The 19,195-nt window shown below is 34.2% G+C and overlaps 1 protein-coding gene across 5 annotated transcripts in view; it reads right to left on the bottom strand.

Moving 5' to 3' along the window:
- LOC145255841 (phosphatidylinositol 4-kinase alpha-like) overlaps positions 1–19,195 on the bottom strand; it is a 272,694-nt gene that overhangs the window by 171,123 nt on the left and 82,376 nt on the right. For all 5 annotated transcript variants that reach the window (XM_080114579.1, XM_080114575.1, XM_080114578.1 and 2 more), the window contains 3 exons: positions 12,671–12,756; positions 11,448–11,520; positions 264–739 (listed from right to left, as the gene is read on the bottom strand). In XM_080114579.1, coding sequence (XP_079970705.1) covers positions 264–739; positions 11,448–11,520; positions 12,671–12,756 — 635 coding nt within the window. The remainder of the gene's footprint in view (positions 1–263; positions 740–11,447; positions 11,521–12,670; positions 12,757–19,195) is intronic.

Raw genomic sequence — 19,195 nt, 5'->3', positions numbered from 1 at the left:
TAAATAATATAAAGACCAAGAAGTTTTAAAGTTGATTTCATATTGAGAAGAAATATCCATAAAAACCAACAAAAACAATTTTTTAATAAAATAATAGAATAGAAAAAAATTAAAAATTTATTTTTCTTAAATTTAAAATATAAATAAAATTTTTTTAAAAATGTAAAAAAAAAATTGTTTTTAAATAAAAAGAAAGTATTTAAATAATAACACAAAAAAAAAAAAAAATGAACAAGTTTGAATAAAAATCAAGTTTTTCTCACCACGCTGACAAGAGCTTGGAGTTGTGCACTGGAAAATTTAAGATGATCTTCTTCTGGAATAATTTCAAAACCCCACGGTTTTGTTCTTGTGAAACTGGAACCAACTTTGTTGAAATATCGAACTGTTGGATCAAGCATCTCATCAGCAGAGCCAGTCTTTTGCTGCGAAGATGCCATTGGGGAAGGGGAACGCTCCCGGCGGAAGTCAATCGGATTTTCTCCCGATCCAGGAGTTGGACTCGTCGGGCTTTCTGGTGTTATTACGTGTGATGACAGCGTTCGAGGAAAAATGGAGCGAAATTTGGTGAATGGCCGTTTGGGAGGGAAACTTACATCGTCAGGCGGGTCAAGGGGAGTCGAACACTGGCTCGGCAGAGGAAACAGCAGATTGATAAGAGGTGTGTTGTCATCAGATGAACGGCCAATAGCCCTTGCCATACCAATCAAAGTTGGGACAATCGAAGTGCACAAAGTTTCTGCAAGAAAGGAAAAAGAAAAACATTAAAATTGATCAACAAATAATTCTGGATTTGTATAGGGCAAAAAAAAATTAACTATACTTATTGATTTGGAGACGTGACTCAGTATATTTAATACATTTAGAACCAAGCTTCTCTCCTTAGACCACCAACACTTGGATCCTCACTTTACGCAAATTAAAATGGAAAGCTCTCTCTCCTTAAAGAAACCTCTAGCTTTGACAATCTTCTAGAATTGATCTTCACTCAAGACATCAAATGCATCAAATCTGTTGCTAAGTTTGTTGGAAAGATGACCCGACATTTTTCAAGTATTTCACTCCTACTACAATTCTCTACTTCGATAAGAGTCAAATGCACCTTAAAATGGAGTTTTTGCTAATTTTTTTTTTTTTTTTTTTTTTTAAATTTATCAACATCAATTAAATAGTGTCGATCACTATAAAATAAAGTGTCCATCACTATAAAAATAAGTTCCATCACTAAAAAAATTAAAAAACATTTTCAAAACAGATTGGTGAAAGATGCTCAATTTTTCACTTGAAAATATTTATCAACATCAAGTTGTGCTTTTTACAGTTCTGCTCATAAAAAAAAAAAAAAACATACAAAAATATCATATTTCAAAATTAAAAAAATTTTTTTTTTAATAAATAGCGAAATAATAAAAATTCTGTCTTGTTGATCCTGCACAATCAGTTTATCATGCTATCATGACCATCTCTGCCAGCTAAACTCTCTCCCATGTGTTCTCATCATGACATCAATTCTGCCAAATGGGTTTGGCATACAAGTGAAAGTTCGGCACTATAACGAAACAGAAAAGCTAAACCTCTCTTTACCGGGATATTCATGCGGGTTTGGGGACTGATTGTAAATTCCAAACTCCCTCATTACTCACTCCAATGTGTCCACCACATACTACGATTAAAACATTCATCAAAGCACCTGTAGGCTCTGATGCACTCGCTGTCCCAGCGCTGTGAGTGTCAAATCAGCAAGATAGACAATTTCAAGGCCGCCAGTTCCACAACATTGCATGCTGAAATGTCCGAAGAAACACAAGCACTTACAGCTCTTGCCCTTTATCAGTAGAAGGTCGGCATTGCCTGCTTTTCAGAAGCTAGACTTGCAAACACAGGCAGTAGATTTGTTAAAGTTTCTCAAATAAATCTGTCATGTCATATCTACCACGGCGGTCCTACTGACAACTCGGGATGTTATGGCATTGTACTTGATCTGAATGATCACGCAAATGCTGCGCGTCTTGCGTCTCAATCTCTTTCCGCCTATCCAAAATATGTTGATGCGGCAAACTATTTAAAATATCCATCATCGCAGTCTACACCTCCACTTTCAATGCCACTGACGGCATTAAGGATTCATTCTTTGATAGTCTCCAGGCTGTTATGGATAAATTACAATCATAAAGATCTTGTGGTAGTCGCAGGTGATTTCAACGCCCACACGGATCTTGGAGAGACGAATATGAGGGATATCAATCAGTTTGCCATTGAGGATTGTTGTTCAAACGGAGAACATCTCGTTGATTTCGCAACAAATCAGCTTTCAATCTCAAGCACCAGTTTTCAACATCCTTCCATCAAACTTTCATTTATTCATCGGAAACTGAAAAACTCCCTCAAGACTGGAACGATGCTGTTCCGCTTCCCTTTCAGAAGAAAGGTGATAAACGCTGTTGCAGTAATTATTGTGGTATTAGAGTTATCAATGTTAGTGCAAAAATCTTCACTACCATCCAGTTGAAGCAGTTTAAAAAAAAACACAAAGAAACACATGGACAAGGTCAAATAAATGCAACTTTTGCTCAGGCCGAAGATGTACTAACCAAATTTTCACTGTCCAAAGAATACTTGATTATCATTAGAATTAACAACAAAAGACAATCGTTTGCTTCATTGACTTTGCCACTGCATTTGACTTTGCTGATCACTTAACCTTTGGAAGACATAATCAAAGTCTACTATCTTCTTCACCCACACTAAAGTTTGCATGTATGGTCAGGAATCATTCGTGCTGGTGTCAGACAAGGATACTTCTTTTGCCTAGGCTCTGCAATTAACGCCATCAACTAAATCACATTGAAGGCCCGGCTAACTTTCATAACATAACTGTCATCGTGTAAAACATCAGATCTCAATTACGCTAATCATGTCGCCATATTGGGTGAAAGTTTTGCTGACATTCAATTGATTGACGAGCTGCAATCTCACACTTTAAAGATCAGCATGCAGATAAAGGTCAATAAGGCAAAGTTACTAACAGCAGGTCTCCTTCCAAATGAAAAACAGTCAGTTGTCCTCGACACGGAAACCCAGGATGATCGGTTCAAATACCTTGGCTGCATCATTACTGGAACAGGACAAGAGGAGAAAGACTATGCGGGAAAGTGACCTACGCAAACTCGCGGTATTTATTCATCACCACTGCATTTGTCTAAATTTCCATATTTATAAAAGAAAAAGTACTCGATATCAATGATAGAGTACACATTAACAAAGACTTAACATGAGTTCTGCCTTAAAACATGAAAATCATTTGGTGAACACAAAGCAAGAAACTGTTAGTCATTCTATATCTACAGGGTGGAACTATAAAATTGTTGGTCTAGAAAAGACAGCACGATTCCATTTCCGTTTGATGAAAACTGGTGTGCTTTTTTTGTTGTATACCATCTAATAGTTGGCCAGTTGTGCACGAATCCCAAGAACCAGAGGAGCCTTTTGAAGTGACACAATGTTCAATGATATACTGTTGTACAACTCATGCTCTCTATTGATTCAAGTTATGACTACCGGACCATTGCCAGCACCCTCAAAATGCAAATCCGGACTGTTCAACACTTGAGATCAAAGTTTCCGGTCACGGTTATGGTCTTTGGTATGTTTTTTTTTTTTTTACATTCTCACCCCAAAAAAAGCACACTGCCACTTTGATGTAGGGGGCTACTATCAGGGGCATAAGCTACAGGGGTACTATGTAGGGAGTTGGGCAGCAAGATGTCTGTTCACATTACACTTGAACTTCTGCATCTCAGTACAGTCCGGGAAGCAGAGACCTGGAAGGGAGTTCCAAAGTCTAGCAGTTCTGGGGAAGAAACTACTGGAGTAGAAAGCTCTCTTACATCTAGGGATCTCTACTGTGAAGGGGTGGGATTTAGCTGCTTGTCAGGTTTATTTACATCGAGGGGGGTACAAGTATCATTATAATACTTCTTAAACAGGCAGAAGGATGTCCAGGAGCAAGAGACTAGTAGCAGATGCATCAGCCCAAATATGACAACAATACTCCATACATGGGCGAATTTCAAGTGAGGACCACATCATGCCACCTCACACCTTCAAAGTCAGCTTGAAAGTTAACACCAAAGTGTATCTGGATGTGCTAAAGAGTGTGATGATGCCTTGGTGTAATCAGGTGACTGCTGGCAGACCCTGAGTGTAGCAGCAGAACTCAACACTAGTCCCCAAGTATAAAGAGGCCCAGATTTGGTTTCAGAAGGAGTGCTACGACTTTGTATCCTTCTTTCACTGGCTCCCTCTTCCCCGACCTAAACCCACTGGACTACTTTGTTTGGTTATATGTCGAGAACATCACCAACATGACCTCTCACAACACCAAAGCCAGCCTGATCACCGCCATCCGTCAAGTATTTGTCGAGCTCCCGCCAATGCTTGTGGAAAAAGCATGCTCCCAGTTCTGGACCCATATTGAGGCAGTGATTGAGGCTGAAGGTGGGTACATTGTATAGGTGTTAGCTCTACTACACGATCAAGTTACCTGAATTGATTTTTTAATAAAAAAGTTTTAAATAAATGCTATAGTGTTGTTTTCCTTAGGGCGACAAATTTATCATTCCACCCTGAACATTCTTCAATTTTTATAGAATTTTGACAAACAAAAAGAATTTTTGTTTGTATAAAATCTTGCAGTCGGTATTTCATGAGAAAGTCGGACATTTTGAATTGACATGAATTGCACAAGAAAAGATCTTCCCAGAAAACAACTCAATCCAACTATTTTTGTCACTTAAAAAAAAAAAAAAACATTTTTGTTGTGGGTGTGGAAACCCAAACAAGTTTTATTGGAACAAAGTTTAGCAGGTTCGGCCAGAGACAGGAAGGGATTACAACATAATTGTAATGCAACACATAGGATGGGTCGACAATCGCTTGGGTTAATTTAAAAAAGAACAAAAGATAAGTATTTTATCAAATAAAAAAGAAGCAATTAAATTGTGAAAAACTGGAATGGCACTCAAGAGAGCAATACCTTCACCAAAGTACGATGTGCAAATTTATTAGTATTAGAATGATTGATTAGAATTATAAAATTAAATTGTTCAGTTTAAAAAAAAAAAAAAAAAAAAAAAAAGTGGGTTAATCCTGGTTGACTTTCTTTACACTTAACTTGAAATAAGGGGGGGGGGGGCAAAAACAGAAAGCAAATGTTTAATTTAATAAAATAGAAAATATATGCGCCCTTCGATTGCATATTTTTCCTAGGCGGGGAGAATTAACTATTATATAAAGAGCAGTTGTCTGCGTGTTTATACGTCTAGCTAAAACGTTAAAAAAATCCAAAACGCCCACAAAGTTTATAGTTTCTTGATTAGCATTACCCTGAATGTATAATATCTAAAAATTAGAAAAAAATGATTTGGTGGTGGGGGGGGGGGTCAAATTTCACAATAGTTTCATTAATGTGTTTCTTCTGCTCATGCGTACATTTTTCTTTTTTTGTTACACAGTGATCACCACTTATCAAGGCCCGGAAGCTACTCAGGGATAAGGGTTATTGCAAGTACATTACGTTAGTGTGATTTGATGAAGTGTTTACTTAAGGGGGCAGTTCATTAGGAATTTGTTAACGTTGGACTTGAAGACATCCAAGTTGTAGTCAGGTGAGAAGCAGGCAGATGAAACAGAGTTCTACAGGCGTGCAGTTCTAAGAAAGAAGCTTTGTTCGTAGAATCCACGTTTTGATTTAGGCACAGATAAAGAGTGGGGGAAATACATTTCTTTCTCCTCTACGCACTGAAAATTAATAAATATGTTAATTCCTAATATTTTTGAGTAATTACCTCAATTAGCTCAGTAGAATGAAAAACCGGACATCTCAATGTTTTAGTTTTGATTTCAGCTAACCCAATGTACAGCATAGGACAGGTATTAATCCAAAAGTGAGATTACATAAAAACAGAAATCTCTCTTCTGGGACAGGAGAGGGTGGGAAAAGATTGGTTTTTGTAACATAGATGTTACACACACTACTTTCATTTTTATTTTATACCAATTGTCTGCGACAACACCAAATATCCCTGTTAATATTTAAGAAGAACATTAAATGTAATAGTTTAAAGTGACAAGGCGTTTTGAAAGTGCTGATCGAACATTTTTTCTTTCTTAAAAAATATCAAATGAAATGGTTTTAGGAAATAAGGTATTTTGAATTTGTGTCAAGAATTTTTTTTTTCTTAAAAGAACATAAATATTTGCAATGTATTTATTACGTTATGAAAGAAATCTGACTGATGGATGAACGGAAAAAATCCCTATTTTAAAAAAAATAAAACAAGAAACAAAAATAAAACAAAAAAAAAAAATAAAACAAGAAACAAAAATAAAGCCACTTTCTCTGAAGGATTTGCTGCATGGAATGCATCATTTTCTTACTTTTTTTTTCTCCATAAAAAAAAGGAAGAAAATGAGACATTAAACGAAAAATTTCGTTTAAAAAAAAAAAAAAAAAAAAAAAAAAAAAAAGAATGCACAGATAAGATTTTACTATGCTCTTTTAGATGTGTTTATGCATCAATGATGCAGGACGTGTAACTATTAGCATCTCTAATTTTGAAGTACAAAAATGTACAAAAAAATATATATATTTATATAAAATATGCTTCAGGTACACTTGTGAAAGCCAAATCACAACGCAATATTAAGAAAATAGACAAATATTTCATTTGTTTGAAATTTATAATTTAAATATATTTCGGGCTCAAACCCCATCCTCAGTATTTTGTACATCTTTTTTTTCTTCTTTCTTGCCATCTTGTAAAGTTGGAGTAAGAAAAGTCAGTTAGTAAAGATCCGCGCGTTGTCTCTTAGTAGTTGTATTTTGGAATGTCGGAACAGCACGTTGGCTACGCAAGATTAATGTCAGGTGTGTGAGTTCTGTTCTAGAAGCGTTGATTTAATTTGAATAAAATAAAATACACATCAGGTGCGCTTGAAAGCCAAATCACAATGCAATATTACAAAAATAAACAAATATTTTACTTGTTTGAAATTTATAATTTAAATATATTTCAGAGTGAAACTCCATCCTCAGTATTTTGTACATCTTTTCTATAATGGAACTCACACCCCTGACGTTAATCTTGTGTAGCCAACGCACTGTTCTGGCATTTCAAAATACAACCGCTGAGAGACAACGCGCGGATCTTTACTACTGACTTTTCTTTCTCCAACTTTAAAACATGGCAAGAAAGAAGAAAAAAAAAGAAAGAAAAAAGATGTACAAAATACTGAGGATGGAGTTTCACTCTGAAAAATATTTAAATTTTAAATTTCAAAACAAGTAAAATATTTGTTTATTTTCATAATATTGCGTTGTGATTTGGCTTTCAAGTGCACCTGATGCTTATTTTATTTTATTCAAATTAAATCAACGCTTCTTGAATGGAACTCACACTCCTGACAAATATTATTTGGATTCATCGATTCTCATCTTGAGTGTCATTTTTACAATGTTCCAGTCGATGTAGCCTCCAACCTTCTTCAGGTGTATCTTGTCGAACTTGGGGAATGTTTCTGTCAAACTCAAGAATTTAGGTGGTATTTTAAACGGAACCCTTTATTTTACTTCACGGGAGTAGCATGATCTTGTTCCATCAGCCATGATTGGATAGAGGTCCTAAATAATTTGCAATTGTATTTTTCAATCGCCCACACTGAGAATTGAACCTTCAACCTTCTAGAGAATATCACTTTTTCAATTGATTTTTCCAAATACTCTGAAAAAATCAATTGTAAAAGCGAAGAAGATCAGAGATTACATTGACCAAAATGTTGTGAAAATGACACCCAAGATGAGAACAATAGTTCGATGAATCCAAATAATATAAATAACCAACCCTCATCTCAAAAGTTCAGAAACGTCCTAACAAATATTTAGTTTGTTTTCTTTTCTTCATCAAAACTTGGATGTTGTGGGTCAGCATCAAAATTGACATAGCATTGTCTCAGATGACAGAGAGATACTGGAAGATCAAAGCGTTTCATGTTAGGGATCCTATGTCAGTAGTAATTAAGTTAGTTTCAAGTTGTACATAGACACATTGAGTGCATGTCATGATGACCTAAATCATGACAAACCGAATCATTCACAGGGTCTAATGAAAGATGACATGTTAGGTTGAAACAACATGAAAAGTTAGATCAGTCAGACAAAACAGATGAACAAATCGAAATGACGAATGATGTCACTTTTTCTTTTAAACTGCGACAGAAAACAAAGGTTGCCTGTTGAAGCAGGTACAAAACTCAACGCAGATAATGCAGTAAAGAAACTTTGATAATCGCCAAGTGTGAAATGTTACCTCAAAGATCTATCTGTATGTCGCCCAAAGATTTCAGTAAGAAGATAAGTTAAATAGTTAAGTAAACGTTAGTCTCTCTCTCTCTCTCTCTCTCATGCAAGTTAATTCTCTCTAGAAATAAAATTTTAGAAACTCTCAGCAACGTCTCCTTATACGTCTTTCTCTACGAAAAATGTTTTTTTGTCTAGCAAAACAGATGAGTCGATCAATGGCCACATATGAAATACATTGATCACTGGAAGAAAAATCAGATGGCAACAAAAACTTAGTGTAGAATCGAAGCAATGATGAGTATCGTGTGTATATATTATATAAACTTATATACTAGCTATATATACCTGGCGTTGTCCAGTCGATTGGTTGGTTGGTTGTTTTTGTTTTACGGCATATCAACCCTTTTCGGATTATTTAATGCCGAATCCAAAGATTTTGAAGAAAAATTTTTTTAATAGAATATATTTGTTGTTTTCACGTCAGTTTCTATTTAACCCATAGTTGGGACCCTAACAAGTACTACCACTCTGGGTCAGAGTGGACCTGGGAGCAATGGTAATTAAAGGGTGGCTCCACACTCCCCAAAGCCCACAAGCTGGGGCCTCACCACTGGATATAGTTTAAGGTCATATCCAGGACCACCATTGAGGGACTTTTACCCTCTGCAGGGGAGCAGTCGGCATATTCTAATGCCCCACCGACAGGGCCGTTGTCCAGTCGAAACATTGTTGAGCGGAGGGATTGGTCCCATATTATTTAGGATACACCAAACATTTTACCTTGTTATGAAAAGTGACCACGTTTAATTTAGGGAAGCATAAAACATATCCATGTTTGTCTGTACAAAAATCAAATGCAAAGTAACTCTCGTAGCTTAAAGGGGGAAATAACTCTTGTAGCTTAAAGGGGGAAATAACTCTCGTAGCTGAAATAAATAAGTTTACTTCTGGTTTTAAAAGCAACTGTTGTCGGTTATTAATAATTGAAAAGAAATTAAATGAAAAATTCATGAAGTAAATCAACTTTAAATAATATTTCTAAACAGAACAATTAAAACGATTCTATTACAACCAACAATTAATAACATGGAGCTAATTACTAAAATATATTTTATTTAATGTAATATGCAAATGAGATTATTCCTTGAATGTAAATTTATTTTGAATAAATAGTTTATATAGAAATAAGTCCGTTTTCAGTGTGAAAATTAATTTGTGAAACAATGCACGTTTTATAAATATTAATTGAATTTTGAACAAAAAACAGACAGGAATACAACTTTATTATAATATATTATTTGATTTATTTTGAGAAAAAAATTACAAAAATGGTCCCTCAGGACTCCCTGCTACTACAAGTGGATTTCATTTATCCAACATCTCATATGAATAATGCAGTATCAAGACTGAGGCTACCTGACGTTTGGACTGTGACTGAAAAATGAAACATCAGTTAAGTAGCCATAGTTTTTTTTTTTTTTTAATACAATTAATTGAACACAAACTTCTATATTATTGACGTCTGAGGAAATTACAGGGTTCATACCTTTGCAGAATATTATTTATGGATAAATGAGTACACCAGATCAGATTGGTTGATTGTTTTTGTTTCACAGCATATCAACCTTTTTCAGGTTATTTAATGCTGAATCCAAAGATTTTGAAGAAAAACTTTTTAATAGAATATATTTGCTGTTTTCAAGTCGTTTTCTATTTAACCCATAGTTGGGACCCTAACAGGTACTACCACTCCAGGTCAGAGTAGACCTGGGAGCAATGGCAATTAAAGGGTGGCTCCACACTTCCCAAAGCCCGCAAGCTGTGGCCTCACCACTGGATATAGTTTAAGGTCATATCCAGGACCCCAGATCCGACTGGATTTGAACTTGTCATAACCAACTTTATCATCTACAATGGTTTGCTTTACGGCATATCAAGCATGTATTGGTTATTGAATGCCGAATAAATGTGTGAAATGGAATTCTAAAGGATATAAGATAATTATTTTATATTCATAGAATACATCGCTGCCAGAATATATTAGTAAATATTTCTTGTAGAAAACATTTTTTTAAACACATCAATCTTCAATTGTCTGTATTTTTGAGATGAGGTGTTTTCATTGATTGAGATTGTCGGACTGACTTCCTCATCTTGGTTGTTATAGTCACAACGTTTCGGCCGTTTTGCCCTCCGGCCTTCATCTGGTGTTTTGTATCGAACTGGGGAACCGTTTGTTAGGAGTCTTGAACCCAACTCTTTATTATTATTACGGGGGTACCGTGTTCGAACTCCAGCCAGTTCGGACCCCTCGTGACATATGGCTGAGTGGTCCTAGACATTGTATCAAAGTTTACAGTTATCCAAAGGTGCTGAGTTCAATCCTGAACAAAGGCAGTGAAAAGTAACATTCAAAACAGAGAATCAGCAACTATGTCCCAGAGCCTAGCTGGAGTCCGAACACGGTACCTCTGTAATAATAAAAGGTTGGGTTCGAGACTCCTAACAAACGGTTCCCCAGTTCGATACAAAACACCTGATGAAGGCCGGAGGGCAAAACGGCCGAAACGTTGTGACTATAACAACCAAGATGAGGAAGTCAGTCCGACAATCTCAATCAATCTTCAACATTAGTAATCTTCTTTGTTCATAACATGATTAAGTCTTAGCGAATGCGTTTGAATATCTATTTGAGGTAAGATTAAAAAAGGAGAGATATGGTTCTTAGTTTTAAAAGTATTAGATTAAATAATATGGTTAGCAATAAACTTATAAATACTAACACACAACCTGATCAGCAGATTGATTGAATCGGGCCTCTCCAATCTCCCATTTAGCCAAAATAGGAGCTGAAGTTGAGTGTTGCAAGTCACCTAACAATAGACTGCCGAGCTATCAAGATGCCATCCTAAAGGATAACAGATAACTAGTGACAGCCTACAGGTGGTCCCATTTCCATAAGGAGGGGGAGAGAAATACCTCTCTGCCCGAAGTTGCAGTCAGCAAATTACTGACTATGCCAACAGAGCATAATCCACAATTGGTGTCCATTAGACCATTGATTTGTAAATGTGTAACTTTTACTTACCTTTGGGTATGTCATGTGTCCCTTGGCAAAGCGTGGTCAGCACGACCATTGTGTCAAGTTGAGCTGATAGAATCTAAAAGAGCAAAAAGAAATTTCTGGTTTTAAAATTGAAAAACAATTTCTTTTGTTATAAAGAAAAAAACAATTTTTTTTAAAAGAAAAAAAAAAAAAAAAGGTAATGCCAGTCACAAAGTATGAATTATTATATTGTTAATCATCATCCCGGTAGTAAGGAGTTATTTTTATTTTATTTTTTATTTTTTTCTCGTTAACTCCAAACAAGTTGTCACTGAAACGTAAGGGATGACTGTGAATTAGGAACCATGCATATTCTAAGTAGGGAGTTGAGCAGCAAAAAGTTTGTATTACACTTAAATTTCTGCATGTCAATACATTCATGGAAGCAGGATACAAGAGGAGGGGGATTCCAAAGTCTAACCAAGGACCTCGTAGGCATTTCGAGGACCATGCCAGAAAGACTCATATATTGCTGAAAACATGAAACCAACACTGATAATTTTTTTAATTTATATAGCTCTACAACACCTATTAATTTGCAAAATTCACAAGTTGTTTCAATTTTTATATATATATATATATATATATATACATACATACATACATAGCTAGCTATATTTTAAAACTTATTGAAAAAATTCAATTTCAGGAACTTAATTATGTAGTAGAGCTAGCATCTATGCAATGTAGCCACCTTCAGCCTCAATTACTACCTCGATACGGGTCCAGAACTGGGAGCATACCTTTTTCACAAGCGCTGGCAGGAGCTTGGCGAATGACGGAGATTAGGCTGGCTTTTGTGTTGTGAGAGGTCATGTTAGTGATGTTCTCGATGTATGATCAAGCAAAGTAGTCTAGCAGGTTCAGGTCAGAGAAGGAGGGGGGGGGCGCCAGTGAGAGAAGGGTACAAAGTCGTAGCGTTTCTTCTGAAGCCAAGCCTGGGTCTCTTTAGACTTTTGGGTTGGCGCCAAGTCCTGTCGTCACACCCAGGGTCTACCAGCGGCCACCTGATTGCACCAGGGCATCACCATACTCTTCAGCACATCCAGGTACACTTTTGCAAAGGGAACGGGAATAGACCAAAACAAATACAATAACATCAATGTTTGGTGCATTTTAGATCAAGAAACTGGTCTCTTCAGACAGCCTGATCTGACAGCAACGTAAACAGGTACTAACGAACCACAAAATAAAAAAAGACTTACCTGATCTCGAATGTCTCCATCAGTGTGAGCTACATCACTAAGAATTGTATTCAGACAAAAACTGAAGCACTCTCCCATGGGAAGTCCTGGAAAATGAACATAACGATCATTAATACCACAGTAGCATGGCAGCCACAACTATGCGTGTGCGTACTTACATTTACATAAGTATAGTTTCTGTAAAAAAAAATGTTTTTTAGTGATGGGACAATTTCAAAATGTTTTGCTGATTCCAATACCATTACTGATTCATTTTAAATTTCTAAATATTTCATTTGACAAATTAAAAAAAATCTTTTTTTAATTACTGTAAAACCTTCCTATAATGTCTGCATCTATTTTCATACACATAAAAAAATACACTCAGTGTGGGGAAGGGGGCGTATATTACAGGAGTAGATCTTTCTAAATATTTTTCTCTAATTTTTTTTAATTGATTAAAAATAGCGAAATAAAAATTTCTTTTAAAACAAAGCCAACTTGCATTTGTCGTTAATTGATGAAATTCTATTTGAATGTTTTCTTTAAACAATTGAAAATAGTTACCCAATGGTATGCAAAATAAGATGGTGTAGGAACAGAATAGTTAACAACCCCACCTCCCATGTTAACAATGAGTTTCTAAATAACATTGTTAATATTTAAAAACCATTCTTGATATAAGAACAGGGAGGAGATGTATTGTTAATGTTAAGTTTTGAGACATTGTGTTGAACAAAGATGGCGGCGTAGTTCAGATCAGTAACCAAGATGGCGGCCAAGAATCAAATGCGGTCCGTGGCGTAGTTAACGGCGAACTGATTGAATCCAAAATTCGACAATTTTTATAATAATTTTGAAACGTTTCCATTGGTTGTTTAGCAAAGCCGGTGGTTATAAAAATGATTGGCGAATCCATTCGTCTCATACCCCCATCACAAGTCCATTGTGATGGGATGTGTCTCCTAGCGGCTTCGGCTGCAGGGAGACAGGGTAGTACAGGTCAAGGATTCGTCACTTGACACTCGGGCTTTCCGGTGGGGCAAGTTTATTGCTTGTTGCCTGAGGCGCCTTGACCGGGGAATGCCAACAGGGTTACTCAGGCAATTTTTAAAATTGCAGGAGTGCCCCTTCTTTAGGGGAGCCTGCGGGGTTCCCACTTTCCGGCCTTGTGTCACATATTGCTGATGTGGGCAGCAATTAAATATATACCCCCATTAGGAGTCAAAAATATTTTACAGTTAACTATTTTGTACATTCCCTCTACCAAACAATGTTTATGTGTTTACCCTAATTATAAAGATTTGGTTGGTTACTGCCACTGACAATATGACATTTATGTAGAAGATTGATTTGTTTTAATGTAAAAAGAAAAACAGGATACAAATAATAATAGAAATACTACTACTACTATTAATAATAATGTCAATTTTGTAAATACCCTCAGGTAAAAATGTGATTTTCCTTTTGTTTTAGATGATTACATGTGAACACTTTGAAAAACTTGCCAGAAAAGAAAACGAAAACAATTTTAGAATTATGATCGGGAGATAACTTTTGTATATAAAAGTAACAAAAAATGATCAATGCTCATCATTTCCAGATTATTCTTTGTAGTGATGTTCACTGTTTTTAGTATTAACCCTAAGTCTAACTGGTAAGTTCATAAAACTATGCATAAAAATAAATGCACAGAACTTATCTATCACAGAAAAAAACAATTTTTGGTTAACTGCTCTAAAATGATAGAATGTTTCGGTAATGGAAATTCATTGTACATTAATTTAATATGTGAAGCAGATACCCCACTCTAAATTCTTAAATAATTGATTTTTTTTTTCTTTTCCACCAAGTTTTTCAGGGTATTAACACATAATCGCCTAAAAAGGTAGAATCTCATTTTAGTTTAGAGTAGTGATTTAGCTGAGGGTGTTAATCTACAACAAAAACAATAATAATACTTGTAAGTTCTTATATAATTAACTAATTTAATTAAGTTCCATAAAGATACATTCAAATATAAGTTTAAATACGAAAAAAAAAAAAAAAAAATTTAGTAATTCATTTTTAATCCATAAAACACAGTTTAAATTTCATTAGGATAGCTTTTTGGGTTTTATTTTTCGAAATACAATTACAGTTTAATATTGGAAAATTTCACTATCACTTTGATGTGGGTCTCGAAGGTGGAAGAAAAATGTAACAAATAAACTACCAAAAAAGTCTTAATGATATTAATAACTAAGAATTTATTAATTGTCGTGATTTTATTGCGTTTTATATTCATCCCAAACAACTTTATTTTTGCTTTACAATCAGTATATACAAATATGGGAAGTGAGGTGGATCTAGCTTCGGACTGAAAAAATGGCCTTGATCGCCTTACGCATTGCAGGAATCCCTAAGTCAAAGTAAATAGTTAATACGGACAGAATTAAAGAAAAATCGACACCAAAGAATGTTTTCACAAATTCATTTATTCAACTCAAGGCCAAGCTTTTTTCACACTCTTTGCCCACTGGAAAAAGTCTACTGGACAAAATGCAACTGGATAAAAGTCTACTGGACAAAATGCAACTGGATAAAAGTCTAACAGCATAAAATAAATAAATTAAAAAAAAAAAAAAACGCTTTTGATTTAATTAATAATGTTTGATAGTATTTTTCTTGAAAAAATGCTTTATTCAACTTTTAAACAATTTTTTACACCCTTGTAAATAACCTGCATTCTTCAAAAGGTTATCCAGCAAATTTTTTCAAAATTTCATTGTTTTGTTCTGTTTATTTTATGCAAGTAAATTTACATTTTATTTTGATGTTCTTATGATCTATAGATTTCAAGTTTTACTAATAGTTTAAAAACAATTTATCACCAGTACCAGCAATGGAAAATTAAGTTTAACAAACTGAGCATGCGGGGTCCCCTTCCACACTTGAAAAATTTACTTTCACCATGACTAATATTTGTTCAAAATTTCAAAAAGATTCAAGGAGTAGTTATTGAGAAAAGTGTGAACAGACAAACGATTTGGGGGCAATTTTACCCCTATAATGGCCCCTAGGGACCAACCAGAGTTATTCCGGAAAATCTGTTCTGGCAAAAATTTATTTTCACCATGACTAATGTGCATGCAAAATTTCAAAAAAAAAAAAAAAAGTCCAAGGCATGGTTATTATTGAGAAAAGTGCAAACAAATGGACAAATAGGAGTGAATTACTAGGTCCAATCCCTTCTTTGTCGAGAGACCAAAAAATATTAAAAGAATCGTTTTTAGAATCGGAAATTTGGCTCAGATTTTTCTTATTCTGATACTGATACACAATTCCAATTAATCGTCCCAACACTAATGTTTTGGGTTTTTTTCAGTTTTTAAAAAGGAAAACAAGTTTTCCTGGTGATCACTTGATTCCATCATTTTTATTTGGAGTTTTTAAACAAAAGCATATTTACAAAAGTTCACAATTCTCATCTTGGGTTGGGAGAGGGGAGGGGGTGATGCTTGTAGGCCCCTGGCGGGGGAGGGGAAATCAGTTTCCCAGAAAAAACTGTCTCATTCAATTTTCTGAACTTGTGAAGAAAAAAAAAATAAGAACTGACGGAGAATGCTAAATGCATTTAATGCAGAACAACATTGAGGAATAAGAAAAACAAAAACAATTTTAAACCAAGATACAAAAAAACAAACACAAGGAAAGGGTTGAAAAACACAGCATAAATTCCATACATTTGAAAAAGTCTTTCAAAAAGTCAAAAAATAAAATATACATGTATATTTGAATTATTTCAACAACTATTTTCATCTTAGTTATTTTCACTAAATTTTGGCTGATGTAACCTCTGACCTTCTTCAAGTGAATCTTTTCAAACTTGATAATATTGACGTTGAACACAGGAACCTATAAAGAATTTCAAACAGTAACCTTTATTTAATCCATCAAGGTAGATTGTTCTTGTTCCATCAGCCATGACTGTTATTATTATTTTTTTTATTGAAAATGTTATTTTTCATTATTACAGGACGGAACAATAAAGTTGTCACCAAAACAACAACACTAAAGCTTTATTTATCACAATTTTATTAAAGAAATCAATTCAGATAACTTGATTATGTAGTTGGGTTGATAGCCATGCAATGCATCTGCCTTCAGCTTCAATCACTGCCTCAATACAGGCCTGGAATTGGGAGCATGCGTTTTTTCCACAAGCACTGGTGGGAGCTCAGCGAATATTCGGTAGATGGCGGCAATCAGGCTAGCTTTGGTGTTGTGAGAAGTCATGTTGGTGATGTTCTCAACATCTGACCAAACAAAGTAGTCCAGCAAGTTTAGATTGGAGAAGGAAGGGGTACAAAGTCGTAGCACTCCTTCTGAAGTCAAGCCTGGGTTTCTTTGGACTTGTAGGCCGGCGCAGAGTCCTGTTGCCACCCCTAAGGTCTGTCAGTGGTCACCTGATTGCATTAGGGGATCAGCACACTCTTCAGCACGCCCAGGTACACTTTCAAGCAAACTTCAAAGATGTGAGGTGGCATGATCTGGCCCTCACTTGAAACCACACCAAAGACCATGACTGTGGGCAGAAACTACGTTTAGCTGTGCCCTCAAGTGTTGAATAGTCTGGATTTGCATTTTGAGGGTGCTGGCAATGGTCCTGTTTTCATAACTTGGGTTGATATAGAGCATGAGTTGTACAGTGGTGCATCTCCAATCTTGCTTGTTGAACATTGTGTCACTTTCAAACATGATAGAGGGCTCCTATCACTCTTGGGATTTGTAAATAACTGGGCAACTAATAGATGGTCTGCAACAACAAAAAAAAAAAAAAGAAAGAAAACCGGCTTTAATCAAACGGAAATGGAGTCATATTGTCTTTTCTAGAGCAACAATTTTATCGTTACAACCTGTATTTTCTGTAGTAAGGATTCAACCTTTAACTTCCAAAAGACTGTCTGCTAATCAATGTGTTTAACTGTTGTGCCCGCAGAGATCCATATGGATTAAATTAAGTGTCAATTTGAAATTATGTATAGGTTTCTGAGTTCAGATAGAAGAATCTGAAGAAACTTGGAGGTTACATTGGCCAAAACATTAACATAGTTTCTGAATAAGTTTCCTAATAATACAATAACAAAAAAAAAAAAAAAATGAGACTTGTAGTCCAAATAATCCAAATTATTAATCATTATCTCAAAAATTTTTAAGCATGTATATTTGTCTATTTCAATGACATAAGTAATTCCACATTTTAAAAAAAATAATTTTTAATAAAAGCAGAGATAATCAGTAAAACTAAAATTAATAGAACAGGAAAATAAAGAAAATCTTTGGTTTCAAAAGCAAAAAAAAAAAAAAATAAAAATAAAATAAAAAATAAATAAAAAAAATAAATAAAAAATAAATAAAAAATAAAATAAAAAATAAATAAAATAAAAAATAAATAAAATAAAAAATAAATAAAATAAAAAAAATAAAAAATAAAATAAAAAAAATAAATAAATAAAAAATAAAATAAATAAATAAAAATAAAATATAAAATAAAAAATAAATAAATAAAATAAAGGTTGCTTATAGAGATAACAATCATCAGTAACTGCAATAAATTTTAATTCCATGTTACACAAAATTATTGTGCAAAACAGTAAAACTTGAAGTTTTAATGAAATTAAATAAGAATTTTCAAAGATTTTTGGTCCAAAGTACAATTAAAAAAAAAACACACTAAAAAAATCTTTGATGCAAGTATTTGTCATGAAAAATCACAAAAAATAGTCAAGTAGTTTTTTCTTTTTAACTAAAAAAAAAAAAAATCAAATTTTGTAAGGAAGTAAAATGTGTTTTGATCCGCCAGGTTTATAGTAAAGGGAAATGATAATTCAACTGGAACTACCGAGATCAAAATCAGCCTTGTAATTGGTATGTTTTGCTATTTAAAAAAAAATGATCAATTTACATGATTTTTGGAATATGACATTTTTATCCTGTAACAGGTACATACATCATAAAGATTTTTCAGTATTTTTGTAATGTTGAACCTTAGACTTGCACCAAATATTTTTATCCTAAGATTAAAAATTTCTCATTTTTTTTTTTTAATAAATGTAAATGTCTACTATTTTGAATGGTTAGATAAGGCAAAGAGCAATTTCAGTATAATTAGAAAAGAAAAGCAATTCAGATCAGACTAAGTCATGATTTAGCCTGTAAAATAGCCATCTGCTTCATTTCATTGAAAAATTGGTACTTATGCAGTATAGGAATCATGTTATCGTCAGAATAATCCAAACGGTTTATGGAAAACATCAGGTGCCGAAATGCTAAACATCTTAACCCTATCTATATTATTTAATTGGAATTCATTATGGAGATGAGTATTATTTATGATATAGTACGCAATAAATAAATTAATAAAATAAAACTCATCTCAATAATGAATTCCAATTAAATAATATATATACCATTCAGCACAATAATACAATAACCATGGAAGATCGGATTACAAATAAATGTGGATTTATAAGACCAAAAAATCCAACATGGATCGTCCTTTGG

This window comes from Euprymna scolopes, chromosome 31, assembly GCF_053919585.1.
Source record: "Euprymna scolopes isolate OS-2025 chromosome 31, ASM5391958v1, whole genome shotgun sequence".
Lineage (NCBI taxonomy): Eukaryota > Metazoa > Mollusca > Cephalopoda > Sepiida > Sepiolidae > Euprymna > Euprymna scolopes.
Note: the sequence above shows the minus strand (reverse complement) of the source record. Positions and strands in the feature narration are given on the sequence as shown.